The following is a 25,187-nucleotide window of genomic DNA, read 5'->3' on the forward strand; positions in this document are numbered from 1 at the left end:
CTAAAATGCCCAGTTAATAAGAAACAGGTCATGTCAGGACAGTATTTCAGCTTAATGACAAAAAAAACTAAAAAAATGGAAATGTCGGTGGAGGAAAGGAGGGATCACTTACCATTCTCATCTGAGCTTTGATCTTTCCCCTCTTCCTGCGCCTTTTCTTCCCTGTCAGATTCATCTTCCTGTGATGACTCCTCGTCTGAAGAGAAATCCTCCCCCGATGAGTAGTTGGCTTTGATTTGGGCCAAGAGCATTTTCTTAGCGATTCTTTCAGAAGCAAGGAAGAGAGGGAAAAGGGACCGGAGGATCATTTTAACGATCATCACATCAAATCCAACAAGCCCTGCTTAATAGGTTGATTCTCTAAAGGAACTGGTCTTACATAGGAATTTACAATCAAGACGCAGGATTTCATCTTAAACTTAGCAATATCACCAGGAGATACATTTCTTCTAGAATTAATGAAAATAACAATGCTAGCTATTCTAATACCTCTTTGCATTCCCTGACCTGTAAACAACCGACAATACAGTTTTAAAATAATTATGAGGGGGGGGGGACAGGCCATTGCTTTAAGTGGTTGAATGTTTTTCTTTCTTTACTGATGTAAATATCTGTTATGTGACCAAATAGACAGCTGAAATGCTCTGTCAAAGACCATTTCACTTAATTTAATGTTAAAAACGCAACACATTGAGGAGTCAAAGGCCAGATAACGACTTTGTAAGCACATTTGAATCAACCCCTCCCCTCCAAAACAAACATCTAAGACGTATCACTCACAAGATGAACAAAGCTGGTCCTATATAGAATAATGAAGACATAAGAGACATTATAAAGGGTATTCATTTATTACAACGGATAGTTTCTCTTACAGAGTTCAGTCAATGACAAAAGTAAGAACATATCCTTGGTTTAACGCATGCTCTACAACAGGCCTTTAACAAGGCTAACACTCCAGCACCTCAGAGCTAATGACAGAATAATTATTAGTTCAATTTGAAAATAAGTTCTTACAACCACTTTTATTTTAGGTGGTATGCAGGAAATAGTTTGTGGGGTTAAAAAAAAAAAAAGAAAAAAAAAAAGGTTTTGTTGGGCTTTTTACGAAGTTCAATATTCGGTGAAATACATGTATCTACTTACACATGAATATGTTTTTAAGAAACAATCCTTTTGGCAGAATAATAGTTGAATGAAGCCTCAGATGAAGCCTCAGCGAGAAGTAAGTTTACATGAGGAGGGCCCCTCATATGAGGCAGTATCAAACAGCAGCGGCCGGCAACAGCCTGGGCCTGATGCCTTACCGCAAGTGTTTAAACTGGGAAAATGGAAGAACAAAAAGACACTTCACTATGTAAGACAACATGTCTCCTCGTCTCACAGCAATGTTGTAAGGCTGACCTCAGAGGTCACAAGAGGACAAAGTTGTGGTTGAATAAAATGCATTACAACCATTCTACAGGACCAGCTTGAAGAGCGGTTGCTATTAGGCATCGAGCTCCTCCAAAGTAAAAAACAATTGCATTAAATTAGGTTTTTAAATCATTTAAAATGTAGGTAAATGGCCAATAAATATGGCCTTGCATGCAAAACAAACATGAAAATACTCTAAATATGATTATGCAATTAGTATCACAAACAAAGCATACAAGAAATTCAGCTAGGTGCCTGTGGTGAAAAAAGGCACAAAGAAAGTCAAATACAGTACAGTCTTATAATCAGTGTCTTTGGTATACTGCTGTTTCGCATCACAAGTCCTCTTTCTTGGCTAAGCCCTCAACCTGGCCAGAAGCAATAAATCATATAATGTTAAAGATTCAATCAAGCAGAATAGATAGTTTTCCAGTCTGTTCAGAGAATCATTGGATAGTCAACCCATCGTATTAGTACTCAACTGTGTCAGAATAGCAGTGCTAAATACAGCCACTTCACCACTGGCATATTGCACATGCACTTCAAATATATCAAGAAAAAAAAAATCTTCCATACAGTAACCATACACCAACACCTAATACTAGCAGTAATGTGTATGCTTTTACACTGCCTTAGAGAAATGGGCAACATCCAGCGGCCAGAAGGGTGCAGTCATGTACAATACGGTCCCCCTAAAGAATACCTGATCATGAACTGACCATTAGGGGATGTATAATATGAGGGTTGGGGTCCAAATTCCAGTCACTTAAGAAATGACATCAAACTCCATGATGACCAATTCCCAGTGACAGGAATGTAATTCACCCCTAGTATAGTCAAAGATAAATATAGCCAGACCTGTAAATTAAGTCTAAGGGTACGTTCAGGTGTGTATTCAGTACCCTGGTGTGGTTCATTAGCTTTTATTAAAAAAAGAAAGTGTAATCACACTATTAACAAATAATGCAATCGATACCTTTAACATGGGTTAAAATACTTAATATACAGTATACTGTTCTTTTTGGTAAAAACTAGAATACTATATGTGGAAGAAATAAGGATGACTTACAGTATTGTTGACCAATGAGAAACTATGAGGTATAAAATAATTTGTTTAATCTGTTTTAATAAGTGCATCAGGCTTTTGTGCAAATTAATACGATAACCAGCATTTTCCCCTCTTAATCACCTTGAAATGCACAGACATGGACAAATGATGCCACATTCTGCTAATAGACAACTCACATTTAACTTTAAATTACATTTTCAAAAAAAAATTAAGAAAAAGGTAAATGAAAACAGTGGCATAAGTAGCCTATCATTCATAACACAGCCTTAGCAAGGTGTAAGGAGGGGTTTCTCCCTGTGCTTGACACGGTACCTCTGCTCTACACTAGAAATTGTATGGGATAGCTGCTGGTTTACTGCAGCTGCGGGTTGGACGAGACAGGATTGATTGGGAAGGGGTCTTGACAACGGAGGAGTCACCATTATTAGCACCCAACTTAGAGTTCCGTGGCGTGGCCTTTCTCCCGCGCCTAGGGTGTATTACAAACGCTAAGTCCGTTTGTTCGGAACCATACCTATTTTCTGGATCGTCATCATCTTCTGCATCCCAAGAAGGCCTAGACCGGGTCTGCTCTTCATCGCCTACAGGTTAAGAGTACAAAAAAAAAAGGTCAGTTCAACATTTGCCAATGATGAAATCTACATGGCTACCTGAAAAGGGTTGAAATACAGCTCATGAATGCAGTGGTTTGCCTCAAAAGTGTAGAGAAAGTGAGCGACCAACTCACCAGATGACTGGTGGAAAGCTGCTGACCCCAGTAAGGCCACCTCCTCAGTGATAGGCTTAATCTTCTGGTCACCACTGTCGTCGCTAGACTCAGAATCCTGGTCTCCCTCTTCTTGACTGGAAGAGGATGGCGACTGCTTTGTTTTCTGCTGGGACCGAGGTGTGCTTTTAGGCTTGGTTACCTGGGTATTACCCTCCTTGCTGAAAGCAGATTCATTCTCTTTCTTGACCTTCCGAGGTCTGCCCGGTTGTTGTGGACTATTCTTGCTGGGGGTAGGGTCATCCTCTCTCTTAACCTTCCGAGGCCTCCCCCTGGGCCTGCTCATAGTCTTGATCTCCTTCTGCAGGTCTGGATTGTCACTGGAGGAGTCGGAGTCAGAGGAGCGGTCTTGCACCTTGCGTTTGCGGACCACTCTTTCTGGAGAGAGGGCAGTGTTCTTCTTCAGGCCGAAGAGGCATTTCTTGGTCACGCTCCGATGGTCTCCATCGTCACTCCCGGCTTCGTCTGAACTGCGAGCCATGGCTGCCCGCTGAAGGACTGCAGGGACCTCATCGGAGTCCGAGTCTTCAATTCCTCTCCCAAGCCCTCCCTCATCAGCTCCTTGAGGCACTTCAACATTGGGGCTGGTATCAGGGTCGGAGTCACCCTCACTGTCAGCGCCTGAGGGGGTAGACTTGGTCTTGCCCTCACCTGGCCTGCGTAAGGGTGTGGTCTTTACCCGAGGTGAGCGTCTATTCTCTGGTTCATCTTCCAGTTCCAGCACAAGAGATTTGTTTCCCTCCTCAGCAGATTCATACTCCCCTTCTGTTGCAGGTTCAATAGATTCACAGTCCCGCTTACGTTCATCCACTTTTTCTTTTATTTCTTCCTCCAACTCCTTTTTTTCCTCCGCCTCCAACTCCAACTCCAACTCTGGGGGGCCAGAGGGTGGCTGTTTTTCAACAGGGACAGGTGTAAGTTGCACCACCAGTTGTTTTGTCATGTTGGAAGGATCTTCTCCGGGTTTGGAGTTTTTCCGTGGCCTGCCTCTACCTCGACGGGGTATTATCTCTGTGCCAAGGACACCTTTCATTTCACTTGAGGACGAAGGCCTTTCATCATCCGTAAAGCCTTTAGAGTCTGAATCATTCTCTTCCAAATGTTCAGATGCAATTTTCTTTAAGTAATGCAGGCAATTTTTATCAACAATGTCCATTTCCACACAACCCTCTTGTGCTTGTTGAGGTGCATCAGTACCAAAAGTGGGGTTTCCCCCATCTTTTGGCAGACCAATCTCTTTGAACTCCTCCCAAAGGGCTTCCTCCAGAGCTGTGTGGGACTTCTTCAGACCCTTTAGTACTGACTGGAAAGTCTTCAAGTATTGTCGCTTAAAATCCATTCCACCTTTAATGAATTTCACAAAAGTTGTGTTTACAGTGTTTGTAGAGTCCACAAGGTTTTTTGCCTTTTTGGCCATCTCCTCTGGAATTTGAAGGGTGTTGTAGTTGAACACCACATGACCATCCATGCCACTATGGTTCCAATGACCCGTGGGAATGTTTTGAGAATGCCTGGGATGGGAGTCACAATGTCCAGATTTGCCATCACCTCTGCCCCTCTTGCGGTGGTCTTGCCACAAACTCCCCAGGTTGTCAAGAACGTTGTCACAGGCGACGACCAGGTCTAGAAGAGGCGCTGGGCTGCATACGTAGCAGTACCACTTACTCTCCTCATCTAGGATGCCAGACAGCTCCTTTCGCCCCAGATTACGCAAAATGCATTTCTTACAGAAGGCGTTGGGGCAAAAGTCACAGCAGATCAGGTTTCCCCCCTCTGCACACCATCTGTAAGAAGCAAATATAGTAGTTTGAAGTAATGATTAACGTAACAACCTGTATGTTTTTTAACGTCTCATGATTTGCTTGCAGCATCTTTTTGTTTAGGAGAACCACCCCATCGTACCTGCACTGTTCATCCAGGCCATCACAATCCTTGCTGATGTCATCACTTGAGTAATACTTGAAACAAGACTGAGAAAATAAGACAATAAGGACAAAGCCTCCAAAAATGTAGCTAAGCTCAACAAAATATTTTTGGAGAATGACACACTGAACAAAAATATAAATGCAACATGTAGTGTTGGTCCCATGTTTCATGAGCTGAAATAAAATATCCCAGAAATGTTCCATATGCACAAAAAGCTTATTTCCCCTAAAATGTTGTGCACAAATTTGTTTACATTTAGTGACCATTTCTCCTTTGCCAAGATAATCCATCCACCTGACAGGTGTAGCATATGAAGAAGCTGATTAAACAGCATGATCATTACTAGGGTTGACCCCAATTAGTTGACTGGTCTATTGTTTGGTCGTTAGGCTGTTGGTCGACAGAGATTGTTTTAGCTGAGCAGTAACAAGTGTATATATGCGCCCATCTCAGTGAACTAATCCATTGGAGTCTTGGACTAAAAGCCCATTTATACTCAATTCGAAAATGTGGTCGGCGGCTCCATATTGCAGGTGTGACAATTGCGGAGCCTCCAGAGGCATGCAGAGGCCAAATCGAGCTCTGTACCACATCGCCATGCGCCTCCCAAATGTTTTAATGCGGAGGGCTCTGTATAGCTCCCCATTGACATGATGGGTTGACGGAAGGTGGGGGCAGCACATCCTGCTCCGCAAAGCGCAAGAAGAATGAATGCCCTGACATCTGTGGAGGCCATATCACCATAAATCCTGCATGGCCAATGCAGACGTGTGATTGACCATGCACCCAGATGCACAATGCACTTCTCTCCCACCAATTTGTGCATTCACTGTTTCATATCTTCATTGTGTGAATTGTTTGCATTTGATTATTAGTGTATATCAACTCCATGACATATCACCAGTAGTAAATTAACCGTTAATTCCTAATCTAACGTTTGTTACTTTGGTTACGGTCATTTCTTTTAATGCATTCAATATTATTCCAGTCTTTTGTCGGAGTGGACATATTATTTACAAAGTCCATAACCTATGCTATACTTGTGAGAAACAACTTTCGGTTTATTTAATTCCATTTACAAGTTCTGTCAATTTAGTCATCGTCTTTTGTTTGGAACACCCCTGTCAATGTTGAGTAAGGACGCATACACAGAAGTGGCCTGCGCACAAATGCAGGCATAGAAATACTAATCGGATCCACAAACGGCACATTTATGATTGGCTTAACGCACCACCAGCTCCTGTGGAGCTCCTCAAAGTAATGTTTTCTTCACCTCAATGTTTTCTATCCATTGAGAATGACAATAGTTCATCAATGTATTTGAAAATATTTCCAGTGTTCTCCCTTTCGATAACCACTCAGCAAGAAAGGGAAAAATGTCATGCTCTGCTCTGATCCAGTGGAAATGTCAGTGCTGGACTTGGACTGAAATAGGTTCTGGTACTCATTTAAGCTCCACAATACTTTAGAGCTAATATTCTATAAGAGGAACAGGAGTTCAAGCAGTAGAACATTTGAGGTGCTGGTACTCAGCTCAGGTGAACTTCTGCCCAAGTCAAGCACAGCTTCTTATCCTTTGCGCAAATAGCCTACAAATGTCTGTCCCAAGCTCACTGGCACAGGAAATTGAGGACGCAGAATATTTTATACAATGTTGCAAGTTCGCTAGAGCAAGTTTTGGCTGGACCCAAGTTAATAGTTGATACAATGTTTCAAGTTTGTTGCAAACAGGCAGTGTGTAGCCAATCTGATTTCTAAGAAGAAAAAAAAATTCTACCTGCAGGCACAATGTTTTTATTTGTTGGCTTTATGTAGGCTTTTTTAAAGTAGTTGGCAATGGCAATAGAAGTAACTTTTTATGTTTGTATCTTTTTCATTTATATTGAATGTTGATTAACCACATGACAATGATTAAGATATTTTTTAAGACATTATTAAAAAATAAACTGTTTCACTAAAATGTGCATTTGAAAACCATAACTGGCACGCAGATCAGTAGAAATGGTAAGATAAATTGGCATTCCACATGAGAAAGGTGGCCAACTCCTCATGTAGCCCATTACCGGCAACTTCAGGAGAGTAATGGCAGAATGTGCGAAAGCCAGCAGGAGCGGGCGGAGAATAGTTGGGTCAGGTTAAGTTTTTTTTCTTCTGGTTATCGAAATCTCTGGCGCCCTCGAGGAATCCAACCGTAAGCATCAGACAAACTCAATGCATATAGTTTATTTTATTAAAACATATAGGGTGTGTCTATATACGGAAAATGCATGTTTAAAAATGTTGAGCAATTGAACAGACGACTTTCGGTCGACCAAGATTTTTGATTTTGTCGGGGACAGCCCTAATCATTACACAGGTACATCTTGTGCTGGGGACAATAAAAAGCCACTCTAAAATGTGCAGTTTTGTCACAACACAATGCCACAGATGTCTCAAGTTGATGGAGTGTGCAATTGGCATGCTGACTGCAGGAATGTCCAACAGATGTTGCCAGAGAATTTAATGCTAATTTCGCTACCATAAGCCTCCTCCAATGTTATTTTAGAGAATTTGGCAGAACATCCAACTGGCTCACAACCACAGAACACGTGTATGGCGATGTGTGGGTGAGCGGTTTGCTGATGTCAACGTTGTGAACAGAGTGCCCCATGGTGGCGTTATGGTATGGGCAGCATAAGCTACGGACAGCAAACAATAGCATTTTATAGACAGCAATTTAAATGCACAGAGATACCATGAGAAGATCCTGAGGGCCATTGTCGTGCATGATAATGCACAGCCCCATGTCGTAAGGATCTGTTCCTGATTCCTGGAAGCTGAAAATGACCCAGTTCTTCCATGGCCTGCATAATCACCAGACATTGGGCATGTTTGGGATGCTCTGGATTGACAGCGTGTTCCAATTCATGCCAATATCCAGGAACTTCACACAGCTATTAAAGAGGAGTGGGACAACATTCCACAGGACAAAATCAACCGCCTGATAAACTCTACGTGAAGGAGATGTGTCACGCTGCATGACGCAAATGGTGGTCACACCAGATACTGAGTGGTTTTCTTTTAAGGTATCTGACCAACATATGGACTCCCAGTCATGTGAAATCCATAGATTAGGGCTTAATTTATTTATTTAAATGGACTTATTTCCGTATATAAACCGTAATGCAGTAAAATCTTTGCCATTGTTGCATGTTGCGTTTATATTTGTGTTCACTATAATTGTCCCAATCTTTGACAGACCCAGGTTCACCTCACCTTGCAAATAAGTACTTTGAGTACCGGATGCTGATTGAAGGAGTCCCTCTGGAAGTGGTTAACTTGCTGGCCACAGGCTGTACAGCTAACAATCGCCAAGTGTTCACCTCCTACAAAACACACAATCGATCAACCAATGCTTCAAAGTCTGCATTGCTTGCTCTTTGGGGTTTTAGGCTGGCTAGGAAAAAGCATCATTCCCCAAGAGAGGATGGCTTTCAACTTCAGCAGTGATGAATTCATGAACTTCTTCCATGAAAAGATCATGATCATTAGAAATCAAATTATGGACTCCTCTTTGAATCTGCATATTTCTCCAATGCTCAGTTGTTTGCACAGAACTGCCAGGATCTAGGATCAAGGAGACACTCAAGTTTTTTAATCCTGTATCTCTTGGCACATTCATGAAAATAGTAACAGCCTCTAAACCATCAAGCTGCATACTGGACCCTATTCCAACTACTAAAAGAGCTACTTCCTGTGCTTGGCCCTCCTATGTGGAACATAGTAAATTGCACCCTATCCTCCGGATGTGTACCAAACTCACTTAAAGTGGCAGTAATGGAATAAACAAACATGCAGTCAATAATACAATATAAAAAGTCTATATAGCGTGTGTGCAAATGAGGTAGGATAAGGGAGGAAGGCTATAAATAGGCCATAGTGGCGATGTGATGGATGTGCAGAAGATGTGTGCAAGTAGAGATAAATAACAGTATGGGGGATGAGGTAGTTGGATGGGCTATTTACAGATGGGCTATTTATAGATGCCGTGATCTGTGAGCTGCTCTGACAGCTGGTGCTTAAAGTTAGAGAGGGAGATATGAGTCTCCAGCTTCAGTGATTTTTGCAGTTTGTTCCAGTCATTGGCAGCAGAGAACTGGAAGGAAAGGCTGCCAAAAGAGGAGTTGCTATACCTGCTGGAGCACGTGCTATGGATGGGTGTTGCTATGGTGACCAGTGAGCTGAGATAAGGCGGGGCTTTACCTAGCAAAGATTTGTAGAAGACTTGGAGCCAGTGGGTTTGGTGAGGAATATGAAGCGAGGGCCAGCCAACGACAGCATACAGGTCGCAGTGGTGGGTAGTATATGGGGCTTTGGTGACAAAACGGATGGCACTGTGATAGACTACATCCAGTTTGCTGAGTAGATTGTTGGAGGCTATTTTGTAAATTACATCGCCGAAGTCAAGCATCGGTAGGATAGTCACTTTTACGAGGGTGTTTGGCAGCGTGAGTGAAGGATGCTGTGTTGCGAAATAGGAAGCCAATTCTAGATTTAATTTAGGATTGGAGATGCTTAATGTGAATCTGGACAGAGAGTTTACAGTCTAAGCAAACACCTAGGTATTTGTAGTTGTCCACGTATTCTAAGTCAGAACCGTCCAGATTAGTGATGCTAGTCGGGCGGGCGGGTGCGGGCAGCGATCGGTTGAAGAGCATGCATTTAGTTTTACATGCATTTAATAGCAGTTGGAGGCCACGGAAGGAGTGTTGTATGACATTGAAGCTCGTCTGGAGGTTAGTTAACACAGTGTCTAAAGAAGGGCCAGAAGTACACACAATGGTGTCGTCTGTGTAGAGGTGGATCATAGAATCACCAGCAGCAAGAGTGACATCATTGATGTATACAGAGAAAGAGAGTCGACCCAAGAATTGAACCCTGTGGCACCCCCATAGAGACTGCCAGAGGTTCGGACAACAGGCCGTCAGGTTTTTGAATGGGGCATGCTTATTTAAGATGGTGAGGAAAGCACTTTTAAAAAGTAACCAGGCATCGTCTACTGACGGAATGAGGTCAATATCCTTCCAGGATACCCGGACCAGGTCGATTAGAAAGGCATGCTCGCTGAAGTGTTTTAGGGAGCGTTTGACAGTGATCAGGGGTGATAGTTTGACCGCAGACCCATTATGGACACAGGCAATGAGGCATTGATCGCTGAGTTCCTGGTTGAAGACAGCAGAGGTGTATTTGGAGCACAGGTTGGTTCAGATGAGAGAGAGAGATATATATATATATATATATGAGGGTGCCCATGTTTACGGATTTGGGGTTGTACCTGGTAGGTTCATTGATAATTTGTGTGAGATTGAGGGCATCAAGCTTAGATTGTAGGATGTCCGGGGTTTTAAGCATGTTCCAGTTTAGGTCACCTAACAGTACAAGCTCTGACGATAGATGGGGGGCAAACACTTCACATGTGGTGTCCAGGGAACAGCTGGGGGCAGAAGGGGGTCTATAGCAAGCGGCAACGGTGACAGACTTGTTTCTGGAAAGGTGGATTTTTAAAAGTAGAAGCTCAAATTGTTTGGGCACAGAACTGGTTAGTAAGAAAGAACTCTGGCAGTTCTATCTTGTCGGCAAATGTTATAGTTAGGGATGGAAATTTCAGATTTTTTGGTGGCCTTCCTAAGCCAGGATTCAGACACGGCTAAGACATCCGGGTTGGCAGAGTGTGCTAAAGCAGTGAATAAAACAAACTTAAGGAGGAGGCTTCTAATGTTAACATGCATGAAACCAAGGCTTTTACGGTTACAGAAGTCAACAAATGAGAGCGCCTGGGAAATGAGAGTGGAGCTAGGCACTGCAGGGCCTGGATTAACCTCTACATCACCAGAGAAACAGAGGAGGAGTAGGATAATGGTACAGCTAAAGGCTATAAGAACTGGTTGTCTAGTACTTTCGGAACAGAGAGTAAAATGAGCAGGTTTCTGGGCACGGTAGAATAGATTCAAGGCATAATGTACAGACAAGGGTATGGTAGGATGTGAATACAGTGGAGGTAAACCTAGGCATTGAGTGACAATGAGAGGGATAGTGCCTCTAGAAACACAATTTAAACCAGGTGATGTCACCAAAGTGTGGGAGGTGGAACTAAAGGGTTATTAGCTAAGGCGTATTGAGCAGGGCTAGAGGCTCTACAGTGAAATAAGGCAATAATAACTAACCAAAACAGCAATGAACGAGGCATATTGACATTAGGGAGAGGCATGCATAGCGGAGTGATCATTGGGTCCAGTGAGTAACTGGGCGAGCTGGAGACACAGCGATTCAGACAGCTAGCAGGCTGGGGCAAGCAGGCTAGCAGAAGGGCCTTAGACATCGGAACGGAAGAAGCCAGTTGTAGCCCCTTGTAGCCCCACGCGGTTACGTCGGCAGATCAGTCGTGATGGATCAGCAGGGCTCCGTGTAGAAAAAGGGTCCTGGCCAATAGGCAAAATAGGTATTGTAGCCCAAGAAAATTGGCTTTTGGACCTCTTCAGCTAACAGTCCAGTGTGTTCTAGAGAACAAGTGGGCCACGGCTAGCAGGCTAGCAGATGGGCATTCAGGGGACATCACGATGGGGGAGCCAGTTGAAAAACCCCCTCGGGCAGAATACGTCGGTAGTCCAGTCATGATGGATTGGCGGGGCTCCGGATTGGCAATAAAAGGGGTCCAGGCCAATTGGCAAAATAGGTATTGTAGCCCAAGGACTGGCTGATGGACCTCTTCAGCTAGCCAAGAGATGGGCCTAGCATAGGCTAGCTCCAGGCTAATTGGCGCTTTCTTTGTGACAGAGACGTTAGGAAGGAGAAGCCAATCGCTAGCTCCGATGACCCAGGTGAAGTGGTTCAGAGCTTGCAGTAGGAATCCAGGGATATGGAGAGAAAATAAGTCCGATACGCTCTGGGTTGAATCGCATTGTGCAGACTGGCAGGAGTTGTCCGGGCTAAAGTTTAGCTGATGACAGCTAGCAGTGGCTAGCTGACTACTAGCTAGTTAGCTGTCTAGCTTCTGTTGGGGGTTCCGGTTCTGAAGTAAAGAAAATGGGTGAGGCAGTCTGCAGGAGAGTATGTTGAAGTTGGGGTTAAGAAAAATATACACAAAGATAAAGATATATACACAGGACACAACAAGATAAAAGACGCCATCTTGAAAACGCTTCACTCTGGTTTTCGACCCCATCATAGCACTGAGTCTGCACTCGTGAAGGTGGTAAATTACCTTTTAATAGCGTCAGACTGCATCTGTCCACGTGCTCCTAGACCTTAGTGCTGCTTTTGACACCAGCGATCACCACATTCTTTTTGAGAGATTGAAAACCCTAATTGGTCTACACGGACAAGTTCTTGCCTGGTTTAGATCTTATTTATCGGAAAGATATCAGTCTATTAATGGTTTGTCCTCTGACAAATCAATTGTACGTTTCGGTGTTCCTCAAGGTTCTGTTTTAGGACCACATACACGCACACAAACATACAGTTGAAGTCGGAAGTTTACATACGCTTAGGTTGGAGTCATTAAAATGTGTTTTTCAACCACTCCAGAAATGTCTTGTAAACAAACTATAGCTTTGGCAAGTCGGTGCATGACACAAGTAATTTTTCCAACAATTGTTTACAGACAGATTATTTCAGGAGGTCTACAAACCTGACTCAGTTACACCAGCTCTGTCAGGAGGAATGGGCCGAAATTCACCCAAGTTATTGTGGGAAGCTTGTGGAAGGCTACCCAAAACATTTGACCCAAGTTAAACAATTTAAAGGCAATGCTACCAAATACTAATTGAGTGTATGCCAACTTCTGACCAACTGAGAATGTGATGAAAGAAATAAAAGCTGAAATAAATCATTCTCTACTATTATTCTGACATTTCACATTCTTAAAATAAAGTGGTGATCCTAACTGACCTAAAACAGGGAATTCTTACTAGGATTAAATGTCAGGAATTGTGAAAAACTGAGTGTAAATGTACTTGGCTAAGGTGTATGTAAACCTCCGGGTTCAACTGTACACACACACACACACACACACCCCTACCTCTTGGAGATGCACACAATGTCAACATTCACTGCTATGCAGACAACACACAGCTGTACATTTCGAGGAAACATGGTGAAGCCCCAAAATTGCCTACCCTGGAAGCCTGTGTACAGACATAGGCTGTCCTTTAGACATAAGGAAGTGGATGGCGGCAAATGTTTTACTTTGAAAGTCTGACAAAACAGAGATGCTTGTTCTAGGTCCCAAGAAACAAAGGGATTTACTGTTGGATCTGACAATTAATCTTGATGGTTGTACAATCGTCTCAATTAAAACTGAAGGACCTCAGCGTTCCTCTCGACCCTGATCTCGCTTTTGACGAACATATCAAGAATATTTATAGGACATCTTTTTTCGATCTTCGTAATAATGCAAAAATATAACATTTTATCAAAAAAATTACACAGAAAAGCTAATCCATGCTTTTGTCACTTCTAGATTAGAGGACTGCAAAGCTCTACTCTTGGGTTACCAGGCTAAAGCACTAAATAAACTTCAGTTAGTGCTAAACACGACTGCTAGTATCTTGACTAGAACTTCCGCTCTACACTGACTTCCTGTTAAGGCAAGGGCTGATTTTAAAGGTTTTACTGCTAACCTACAAAGCTAACCTGGCCGAGGGATCCGAAGGTGAACGGCAAGGTACTGGAGCGTCGAACCGCCCTTGCTGTCTCTGCCTGGCCGGCGCCCTTCTCTCCACTGGGATTCTCTGACCCTATTACGGGGGCTGGGGGCTGAGTCACTAGCTTACTAGTGCTCTTCCTTGCAGTCCCTATGAGAGGTGCATCACTTGAGTGGGTTGAGTCACTGATGTGATCTTCCTGTCTGTTGATATCCCTCTAGTGGTGTGGGGCTGTGCTTTGGCTAAGTGGGTGGGGTTATATCCTGCCTGGTTGGCCCTGTCCGGGGGTCTCGTCGGACGACTTCCGCGGTCTCAGCCTCCAGTATCTATGCTGCAATAGTCTATGTGGTGGGGGGGCTAGGGTTATATCTGGTGTAATTCTCCTGTCTTATCATCTAGTGTCCTGTGTGAATATAAGTATGTGCCCTCTAATTCTCTCCCCCACTCCCGGAGGACCTGAGCCCTAGGATCATGCCTCAGGACTACCTGGACTGATGACTCCTAGCTGTCCCCAGTCCAGCTGGTCGTACTGCAGCTCCAGTTCCAACTGTTCTGCCTGAGGCTATGGAACCCTGACCTATTCACAGGACGTGCTACCTTGTCACAGACCTGCTGTTCCTCCCCCAACTTTCTTGCCCTCTCTACTGCGCCTGCTGTCTCACCCTCTGAATGCTTGGCTATGAAAAGCAAACTGACATTTACTCCTGAGGTACCGACCTGTTGCACCCTCTACAACCACTGATTGTTATTTGACCCTGCTGGTCACCGATGAACATCTTGAAGAATAATCTGGGCTTAATGGCCATATACCCTTATAATCTCCACCTGGAACAGCCAGAAGAGGACTGGCCACCCCTCAGAGCCTGGTTCCTCTCTAGGTTTTTCCCTAGGTTCCTGCCTTCCCAGGTTCCTGCCTTCATAGGGAGTTTTTCCTAGCCACCGTGCTTCTACATCTGCATTGCTTGCTGTTTTAGGCTGGGTCTCTGTATAGCACTTGACATCTGCTCATGTACAAATTTGATTTGATTGATTACAAACTTGAATTCATTGTCATTCTGCGGCACACTTTTAGGATAATGGATATGCATATTCATATTAATTCATGAAAGCTCACCTCCACGTCTCCTGGGAAAAACTCTCCTCAGATGACCAGATTTTCCACAATGGAATTCTGTACCTCGGAAGTCATCTCTGACATTTTCCACCGGCTCAGGCCTCACCAGTGCAGTACCTTTGTGCATAAGACATGTAAAAACAAAACGCATGGAAACAAAGGCATTTTCTGTTTATAAATCCAGTCAGTCATACATTATGCATTTCCAGTGTTAATATCCCCTTACAGTATTGAAAGAAGTAGCAGAAAAACAAACCTTTAGGCAATCTTGTTACATCAGGATAACCGTTTGAATTGACGATCAAGCAGTCATCATCACTTTCATTTGAAGCACCAGATTCATCCAGTCCACTGTGTTTAATCACAACGGAAGGTTTTCTGTAATACAACAAGTGACATCGATTAGAGCAGTGGTTTTTCAAACCTCCTCAGTGACCCCCCCAGACATCTCACAATTTCGTTGGAGCCCTAAACTAGCTCACCTGATTGACCTCAATAAGGGTGTGTAATTACTTGACAAGTTGAATTGGGCATGCTAACTCAGGAATAGCTCAAATATATGGAATGGCTTGGGGTCCCCGTCAAAATGTTTGAAAACCTCTGCATTAGAGGATAATGTTTTTATGCGTTTCCTGTCCATAAACAACATGTACATAAACTATCACATATTTCAAAATATCAGAAGAAAGCCCACCTCCTGGAACCACATCTGGACTGCTTCAAGGCGTCTGTTGAGGTCTGTATTCAACAAGAAATATGTAATAACTACATCTTCTAGATCTGCAACAATACTAAATACTCTTTGGTCTAGAACAGCCAATACGGATATTTTTCAAGTCAATACCTCAAGGGAGGTTCGGTCTGTTGAGTGTGGCTCCACACAGTCCTTGGTCATTATACCTGTGAATTAAAATCAGCAGACAATAATGGCCAGACAACACCACTATACCTACTGAGTTAAAGGTGCACTTATTACAGTTCTCACCCTCAGGACTTTCAGTCACCAGTGTGTCATCTTCCTCTGGAGAATGAGCCAAGAACCCATGCAGTTTGGTCACCAACACATTGAGCTTGCTCGTGCCAAGAGGAATGCTAAGAGGAATGACAGCCAAATTAATAAAAATCCAGCATACCTCACAAGTTTCTTTCTAGAAAGCTATACACCTTTGTTTAAATTCCGAAGTATGTGGATATGCCATAGCTACTGGTATGATGTGAACATATCCGTCCTTGTCCTTCTGTCCCTTTACTTCAGAAACAGTTATCACAATTCAATAGGCTAGCTAGCTATTTTACCCTAATGCTAGCCCATTCATAGACGTTGACTACTTTAAGCACCTATTGATGAAGGCATCTTCTTGCTGGAAGAATTTTGTTAAGCGATCCAACGCTTTCTCTAAACATTAACCGAACCGCAAGCAATACGTGTTTTGTTTTGGAAACATAAGGAAAACATTTTATATCAGTGAGAAATATATTTTTTAGAAGATGCAACACATACAGTAGGATTAGTTTGCCTTTTGGCATTGTAATTTCAGAATATGTCTAAATATATCTTGCGCTAGTGTTTCAAAGGATTACTTAAATCGCGTGTTGTGATTAGCTGTGATATTCGCCGACTGATTTCTCCCGCCGGAACAGCAACTATTGTCAAAATGGGAAGCTGTTCTGACTTTGTGGCCTCGTTATCTAGTGGAAATCGCTCTGTCATTTCCTGGTTAGTAAAACTCTACATCGTCTACTAAATTTCAGTTTGTGTCTAAACAAGCACTGAAGAGTGTAGTGAATCATTGTACCAATAAATCGCTGTGAAATATCTAACAAATAACAAAACAATTTTTTTTTACAGCTGTTTGATGCTGGTTACTTTCCGGTTTCCACCAGCTGTAAAAACGATAGTTTGTTATTGATAAGATGCACCATACAGTAACATACATAACAAAATGTGGAAAACGTCGAAGGGTATGAATAGGGTAGACACTGTTGAGGAGCATTTGTCCTAGACTTGGCGCTCCGGTCCTGCATGCCGTGCGGTAGCAGAGAAAACAGTCTAACTTGGGTGACTGGAGTCTGACAATTTTATGGGCTTTCCTCTGACTGCCTATTATATTTGTCCTGGATGGCAGGAAGCTTGGCACCCAGTGATGTACTGGGCCGTTCACACTACCCTCTGTAGCGCCTTACGGTCAGATGCCGAGCAGTTGCCATACAAGGCGGTGATGTTATTGTGAAGTGTAAATGTCAAGGAGCAACAACGGTTCAGCTGCAAAGTGGTAGGCCACACAAGCTTACAGAATGGGACCACCAAGTGCTGAAACGTGCAGCACGTAAAAATGGTCTGTCCTCAGTTGCAAACCTCACTACGGAGTTCCAAACTACCTCTGGAAGCAACGTCAGCACAAGAACATGGCCGAGCAGCTGCACACAAGCCTAAGATCACCTTGTGCAATGCCAAGCGTCGGCTGGAGTGGTGTAAAGCTCGCTGCCATTGGACTCTGGAGCAGTAGAAACGTGTTCCCTGGTGTGACAAAAACAAGCTTCACCATCTGGCTTCTTTATCTTGCAGTCCGACGGACAAAATCTGGGTTTTGCGGACGCAAGGAGAACGCTACCTGCACCAATGCATAGTGCCAAATGTAAAGTGGAGGAGGAATAATGGACTGGGGCTGTTTTTCATGGTTCGGGCTAGGCCCCGTAGTTCCAGTGAAGGGAAATGCTACATCATACAATGACATTCTAGAAGCATCTGTGCTTGCAACTTACAGGCTACAGTTTGGGGAAGGCCATTTCCTGTTTCAGCATGACAATGCCCCCGTGCACAAAGCTAGGTCCATACAGAAATGGTTTGACGAAAATCGGTGGAAGAACTTGATTGGCCTGCACAGAGCCCTGACCTCAACCCCTTCGAAAACCTTTGGGATGAATTGGAACACTGACTACAAGCCACACCTAATTGCCCAACATCATTGCCCAACCTCACTAACGCCCGTGGCTGAATGGAAGCAAGTCCCCACAGCAATTTTCCAACATCTAGTAGAAAGCCTTCCCAGAAGACTTGAGGCTGTTATCTTCTTATGGCTGCAGGGGCAGTATTGAGTAGCTTGGATGAAAGGTTCCCAGAGGTACCCAGAGTAAACGGCCTGCTCCTCAGTCACAGTTGCTAATATAAGCATATTATTATTAGTATGGAGTAGAAAACACTCGTAAGTTTCTAAAACTGTTTGAATGATGTCTGAGTATAACAGAACTCATATGGCAGGCAAAAACCCGAGAAGAAATCCAAACAGGATGTGGGAAATCTGGAGGTTGGTTGATTTTCAACCCAGCCCCTATTGAATACACAGTGGGATATGTCAACCATCTGTAGAAACTTGACTGAGGCTTCTACTGTGTTTTGGAGCCGGATGGGAGCTGTTTGAGTCAGTGGTCTGGCAGAGAGCCAGGTCCTGGTCATGCGCATTTCACATGGACATAGGAATTCTACAGACGTAGGAATTCTCCGGTTGGAACGTTATTGAAGATTTATGATAACATCCTAAAGATTGATTCTATACTTAGTTTGACAAGTTTCTTCGATCTGTAATGTAACTTTTTGAAGTTTTCGTCCGACGTTCGGCTGGACCTGCACGAGCGTTTGGATTTGTGTACTAAACGCGCTAACAAAAGTAGCTACTTGGACATAAATAATGGACATTATCAAACAAATCATGCATTTATTGTGTAACTAGGATTGCTGGGAGTGTATTCTGATGAAGATTATAAATATTCCCTTACTTTTGACAATGTGATTTCTGTTGACTCCAACATGGAGGGTAATTTTTCTTTCTTTTTTCTGAGTGCCGTCCCAGATTATTGCATGGTTTGCTTTTTCTGTATAATTTTTGGGAAATCTGACACAGCGGTTGCATTAACCTCTTGAACCTCTGGGGGCAGTATTTCCTTTTTGGATGAAAAACGTTCCCGTTTTAAACAAGATATTTTGTCACGAAAAGATGCTCGACTATGCATATAATTGACAGTTTTGGAAAGAAAACACTCTGACGTTTCCATAACTGCAAAGATATTATCTGTGAGTGCCACAGAACTGATGCTACAGGCGAAACCAAGATAAATTTTCAAACATGAAATGCCCCAGATTTTAGAGGCGCTGTGTTCCAATGTCTCCTTATATGGCTGTGAATGCGCAAGGAATGAGTCTACACTTTGTCGTTTCCCCAAGGTGTCTGCAGCATTGTGACGTATTTGTAGGCATATCATTGGAAGATTGACCATAAGAGACTACATTTACCAGGTGTCCGCTTGGTGTCCTCCGTCGAAATTATTGCGCAATCTCCAGCTGCATGTATTTTTCCATTTGGTTCAGAGGAGAAACCAAACTGCCACGAGTGATTTATCATCGAATAGATATGTGAAAAACACCTTGAGGATTGATTCTAAACAACGTTTGCCATGTTTCTGTCGATATTATGGAGTTAATTTGGAAAAAAGTTTGGCGTTGTAATGACTGATTTTTGGTTTTTTTTTCTTAGCCAAACGTGATGAACAAAACGGAGCGATTTCTCCTACGCAAATAATCTTTTTGGAAAAACTGAACATTTGCTATCTAACTGAGAGTCTCCTCATTGAAAACGTCCGAAGTTCTTCAAAGGTAAATTATTTTATTTGAATGCTTTTCTTGTTTTTGTGAAAATGTTGCCTGCTGAATGCTAGGCTTAATGCTATGCTAGCTATCAATACTCTTACACAACTGCTTGTGTAGCTATGGTTGAAAAGCATATTTTGAAAATCTGAGATGACAGTGTTGTTAACAAAAGGCTAAGCTTGTGAGCCAATATATTTATTTCATTTGCGATTTTCATGAATAGTTAATGTGCTAATGAGCTTGAGGCTATAATTACGCTCCCGGATACGGGATTGCTCGTCGCAATAGGTTAACCTCTTCATCCTACCCCCTCCTTTTTCGAACATTCTGTTAAAAATCGTGCAACATTTCAGCGTCCTGCTACTCATGCCAGGAATATAGTATATGCATATGATTAGTATGTGTGGATAGAAAACACTGAAGTTTCTAAAACTGGTTAAATCACGGCTGTGACTATAACAGAGCGTGTGTTTCATCGAAAAGCGCAAGAAAAACTGGTCACTGAAAGCTGAAAAAAAGTATCCATGCGCCCCTTTCATGTATTGTTTAAAGGACACCAAATTTAATATGGACACGGATGCAATTCCTACAGCTTCCACACGATGTGTGGAATTTTTATTTTACATTTTTATTGACAAAAATCCTTTGAGACATTACCAATAGATCCGTCATTCCATCCAGCCTACAACAATCGATTTTGGAAGATTGAAAAATGGACATTGTTTTCTTGAGTAGCTGCTATTGAATACAGATCGCCCAGTGATCAATTTGATCGCTTATTAAAGTTTACAAATACCTAAAGTTGGGTTACAAAAGTAGGTTGAAGTGTTTTGTCAAAGAATATAGGCAACTTATATCATTTTTAAAAATGACGTTGCGTGTTGGAAGAGAGCTTTTTTCCTGAAGCAGACAGGCTATACAAATGGATATTTTGGGCATACATGGACGGATTTAAATCGGGAAAAAGACCAATTTGTGATGTTTATGGGACATATAGGAGTGCCAACAAAGAATATCAAAGGTAATGAATGTTTTATATTTTATTTCTGCGTTTTTGTGTAGCGCCGGCTACGCTAATTATTTTGTTTACGTCCCCTTCGGGTATATTGGGGTGTTGCATGCTATCAGATAATAGCTTCTCATGCTTTTGCCGAAAAGCATTTTTATCTGACTTGTTGGCTAGATTCACAACGAGTGTAGCTTTAATTCAATACCGTGCATGTATATTTTAATGAACGTTTGAGTTTTAACGAGTACATTTAGCATTTAGCGTAGCGCATTTGCATTTCCAGGTGCCTAGTTGAGACGTCTGCGTCTCAAGTAGGATCAAGAGGTTAACAACAAGATTACCTTTAAAACGGTATAAGATACATGTATGTTTGAGGAATTTTAATTATGAGATTTCTGTTTTGAATTTGGCGCCCTGCACTTTCACTAGCTGTTGTCATATCGATCCCGTTAACAGGATTGCAGCCCTAAGCAGTTTAAAGCAAAAGGGGATCAACTCCATATCAATGCCCATGATTTTAGAGTGAGATGTTTTTGATCATGTAGTGTATTTCACAACAATTTAGATAAGGATTCCCTTTATTACCCAGTGCTTGTTCTCTAACTGAAATTGAACTAACAGCGAAGAATTTTAGAAACCAGTAAATTTAGATTTTCACTAGAAAACACAGCCAAAGTCAAAACAGCTTTCCCAGTTTGACAACAGATGCCGCTCCGGCGGGAGAAATCAATAGGCGAATATCACAAATATTGTGGGTAAGTAATACTGTGAAACACTATCATTCCACTATTATCGCCAGATATATTATGTAAATTCTGAAATTAAAATGCAAATATTAAAATACATCCTGTGTGTAGCACCTTTATAGGGTTAGCATTTCCACAAAGCCATACAGTTGAAGTCGGAAGTTTACATACACCTTAGCCAAATACATTTAAACTCAGTTTTTCACAATTCCTGACATTTAATCAGAGTAAAAATTCCCAGTCCTAGGTCAGGTAGGATAACCACTTCATTTTAAGAATGTGACATGTCAGAATAATAGCAGAGAGAATGATTTAAGCTTTTATTTCTTTCATCAAATTCCCAGTGGGTCAGAAGTTTACATACACTCAATTAGTATTTGGTAGCATTGCCTTTAAATTGTTTAACTTGGGTCAAACTTTTCGTGTAGCCTTCCACAAGCTTCCCACAATAAGTTGGGTGAATTTTGGCCCATCCCTCCTGACAGAGCTGCTGTAACCGAGTCAGGTTTGTAGGCCTACTTGCGCGCACACGCTTTTTCAGTTCTGACCACACATTTTCTATAGGATTGAGGTCAGGGCTTTGTGATGGCCACTCCAATACCTTGATTTTGTTGTCTTTAAGCCATTTTGACAACTTTGGAAGTATGCTTGGGGGTCATTGTCCATTTGGAAAACCCATTTGGACCAAGCTTTAACTTCCTGACTGATGTGTTGACATGTTGCTTCAATATATCCACATAATTTCCCTCCCTAATGATGCCATCTATTTTGTGATGTGCACCAGTCCCTCCTGCAGCAAAGCACCCCCACAACATGATGCTTCCACCCCTGTGTTTCACGGTTGGGATGGTGTTCTTGGCTTGCAAGCCTCCCCGTTTTTCCTCCAAACATAACGATGGCCATGATGGCCAAACAGTTATATTTTTGCTTCATCAGACCAGAGGAAATTTTTCTAAAAAGTACAATCTTTGTCCCCATGTGCAGTTGCAAACCGCAGTCTGGCTTTTTTTACGGTGGTTTTGGAGCAGTGGCTTCTTCCTTGCTGAGTGGCCTTTCAGGTTGTCGATATAGGACTTGTTTTACTGTGGATATAGATACTTTTGTGAAGATGCTGGAGGAATTAGGTACAAGGTCCTTTGCTGTTGTTCTGGGATTGATTTACCCTTTTCGCAACAAAGTACGTTCATCTCTAGGAGACAACTAAAAAGATGCATTCTGTTTTGAGTCCATTTATTGTACATTATCACAATAAAAATGTCCAAATGATGTTAACAAAACATCTACAGGTTCCAATTCAGGCTGAAATATATAGATGCTTACTGATGTCCTGATGAGGGGACTAGGTGCCCGATCCTTACTGGAGAGGAATCACCCATTGTCATTAACAGGACCTACAGCAGCCAGTAGGAGATGAGTCTCATGTCAGGATTCAGTCCTAGATGATCTGTGCTCAATGTCAACACACTGGTGATCTGCATTTCAGTTTGAGTTGGACACTAGACTGTTGCCCTACTCTAAGAGAACACCAGACAGATTGGGGCTGTACCACCCGCCGGGACAGGCGAGTAGTGTTGTTGGGGATTCAGGTTGGTTGGTTGTTTGGTCCAGGTCTGATGTGTTAAGAAGCTGCGCCGCAGGTTCAGGGATTGAGGGTGAAGGGTCATGGGGCGGGGTTTAGGAGCGGGTGTACTTCCCCCAGATGTGCAGCATGAAGACCGACGCGATGAACAGCAAACTGATCACTAGCACTGGTACTGGACCTACTTTGAGTCCTGGTAAGTCCTCAGTGTAGAAGCGCCACATGCCCCCTGTGCCGCCCGCTGACGCTGTGGTCCTGCCTGCACTGCGTTTGCCACTGCTCGTTGCTTTCCTCTGTCGGACTGTGGATCCTGCTGCGCGGGGGGCTGCTGTCTTGCTGGGGGAATCGGCTCCCTGCACCGACATTAGTTGCACTTGATGCTGGTCCAGGCATTTTAAGTTGCACTTTGGATTTCACTTTAAAAGAAGAAAACTTCACCTGTTCTTCAAACTGAAGTCCACGTCAAAAGGGCAGCAGTGCAGTACACAAATCGCCACAAATTCAGAAGGCACGCATCTCTTTCTTGAGCAGTATGACGGCTACGTGGTCCCATGGTGTTTATAATTTCGTACTATTGTTTGTACAGATGAACGTGGTACCTTCAGGCGTTTGGAAATTACTCCCAAGGATGAACCAGACTTGTGGAGGTCTACAATTTTTTTTTCTAAGGTCTTGGCTGATTTCTTTTGATTTTCCCATGACGTCAAGCGAAGAGGCACTGAGTTTGAATGAAGGCCTTGAAATACATCCACAGGTACACCTCCAATTGACTCAAATTATGTCAATTAGCCTATCAGAAGCTTCTAAAGCCATGACATTATTTTCTGGAATGTTCCAAGCTGTTTAAAGGCACAGTCAACTTAGTGTATGTAAACATCTGACCCATTGGAATTGTGATACAGTGAATTATAAGTGAAATAATCTGTCTGTAAACAATTGTTGGAAAAATGTCTTGTGTCATGCAAAGTAGATGTCCTAACGGACTTGCCAAAACTATAGTTTGTTAACAAGAAATTTGTGGAGTGGTTGAAAAACTAGTTTTAATGACTCCAACCTGAGTGTATGTAAACTTCCAACTTCAACTGTTTATTTCCGGTGGGAAAACGTGGCAGAGGACAACGTGACCAGGAAGATTTAAATTTACCGACCATTTGAGAAATTGACCATACATTTACGCATTGGGTGTGTAACCCATTAGGGTGTCCACCCACGGTGATCAGAATGACAGAAATCACATTTATACTTAACAAATAATTAACAATTTTACTGAGTTACAATTCATAAGGAAACCAGTCAATTTAAATAAATAAATTAGGCACTGATCTATGGATTTCGCATGACTGGGCAGGACGCAGCCATGGGTGGGCTTATGAGGACATGGGCCCACCCACTGGGTAGCCAGGACTAGCCAATCAGAATGAGTTATTCCCCACAAAAGGGCTTTATTAAAAGACAGAAATACTCCTTAGTTTCATCAATTGTCCGGGTGGCTGGTCTCAGACGATCCTGCAGGTGAAGAAGTCGGATGTGGAGGTCCTGAGCTGGCATGGTTACACATAGTCTTCAGTTTTGAGGCCGGTTGGAAGTACTGTAAAATTCTCTAAAACAACGGAGGCTTATGGTATAGAAATTAACATTCAATTCTCTGGCAACAGCTCTGATGGACATTCCTACAGTCAGCATTCCAATTGCATGCTCCCTCAAAACACGAGACATCTGTGGCGTTGTGTGACAGAAGTCCACATTCGAGTGGCCTTTTATTGTCCCCAGCACAAGGTGCACCTGTGTAAAGATCATGCTGTTTAATCAGCTTCTTGATATCCCACACTTGTAAGGTGGATGTATTATTTTGGCAAAGGAGAAATGCTCACTAACAGGGATGTAAACAAATATGTGAACAACATTTTTAGAGAAATAAGCTTTTTGTGCATTTGGAATTTTTTGGGGGATCTTTTATTTCAGCTCCATTGCAAATTATAGTTCCTCACAGTAGGCCTATCTGAAATAATCTTTCCAATCTCTCCCCCTCGATAATCACCAAGCCTGGTGTGAAAGAGCAAAATATCAGCCGATGACTGGATATATCCAGTTGAAACGTCAGAAAATACCTTTCCCTTGCACAAAAATAGCTGTCTGTCCCGAGCTCACTGGTGTAGGAAGCTGAGCGCCTGGAATAGACTAGTTGAGACAATGTTGCAAGTTCAGAGACAACTTCATGCAAGATCCAGTCGATACAAATGTT

At 42.7% G+C, this 25,187-nt stretch overlaps 1 protein-coding gene and 1 pseudogene across 1 annotated transcript in view; both read right to left on the reverse strand.

The window, feature by feature from the left end:
• Positions 1-25,187, reverse strand: part of LOC139418397 (transcriptional regulator ATRX-like) — a 48,478-nt gene that overhangs the window by 20,922 nt on the left and 2,369 nt on the right. The window contains exons 2-11 of the mRNA XM_071167799.1: positions 15,955-16,061; positions 15,814-15,869; positions 15,664-15,707; positions 15,226-15,347; positions 14,970-15,086; positions 8,430-8,539; positions 5,151-5,218; positions 3,210-5,032; positions 2,997-3,063; positions 113-264 (exon numbers count right to left, since the gene is read on the reverse strand). Coding sequence (XP_071023900.1) covers positions 113-264; positions 2,997-3,063; positions 3,210-5,032; positions 5,151-5,218; positions 8,430-8,539; positions 14,970-15,086; positions 15,226-15,347; positions 15,664-15,707; positions 15,814-15,869; positions 15,955-16,061 — 2,666 coding nt within the window. The remainder of the gene's footprint in view (positions 1-112; positions 265-2,996; positions 3,064-3,209; positions 5,033-5,150; positions 5,219-8,429; positions 8,540-14,969; positions 15,087-15,225; positions 15,348-15,663; positions 15,708-15,813; positions 15,870-15,954; positions 16,062-25,187) is intronic.
• On the reverse strand, positions 22,858-23,428 carry LOC139419535 (protein transport protein Sec61 subunit beta pseudogene; annotated as a pseudogene).

The sequence above is a fragment of the Oncorhynchus clarkii genome, chromosome 10 (assembly GCF_045791955.1).
Source record: "Oncorhynchus clarkii lewisi isolate Uvic-CL-2024 chromosome 10, UVic_Ocla_1.0, whole genome shotgun sequence".
NCBI classification, from domain to species: domain Eukaryota; kingdom Metazoa; phylum Chordata; class Actinopteri; order Salmoniformes; family Salmonidae; genus Oncorhynchus; species Oncorhynchus clarkii.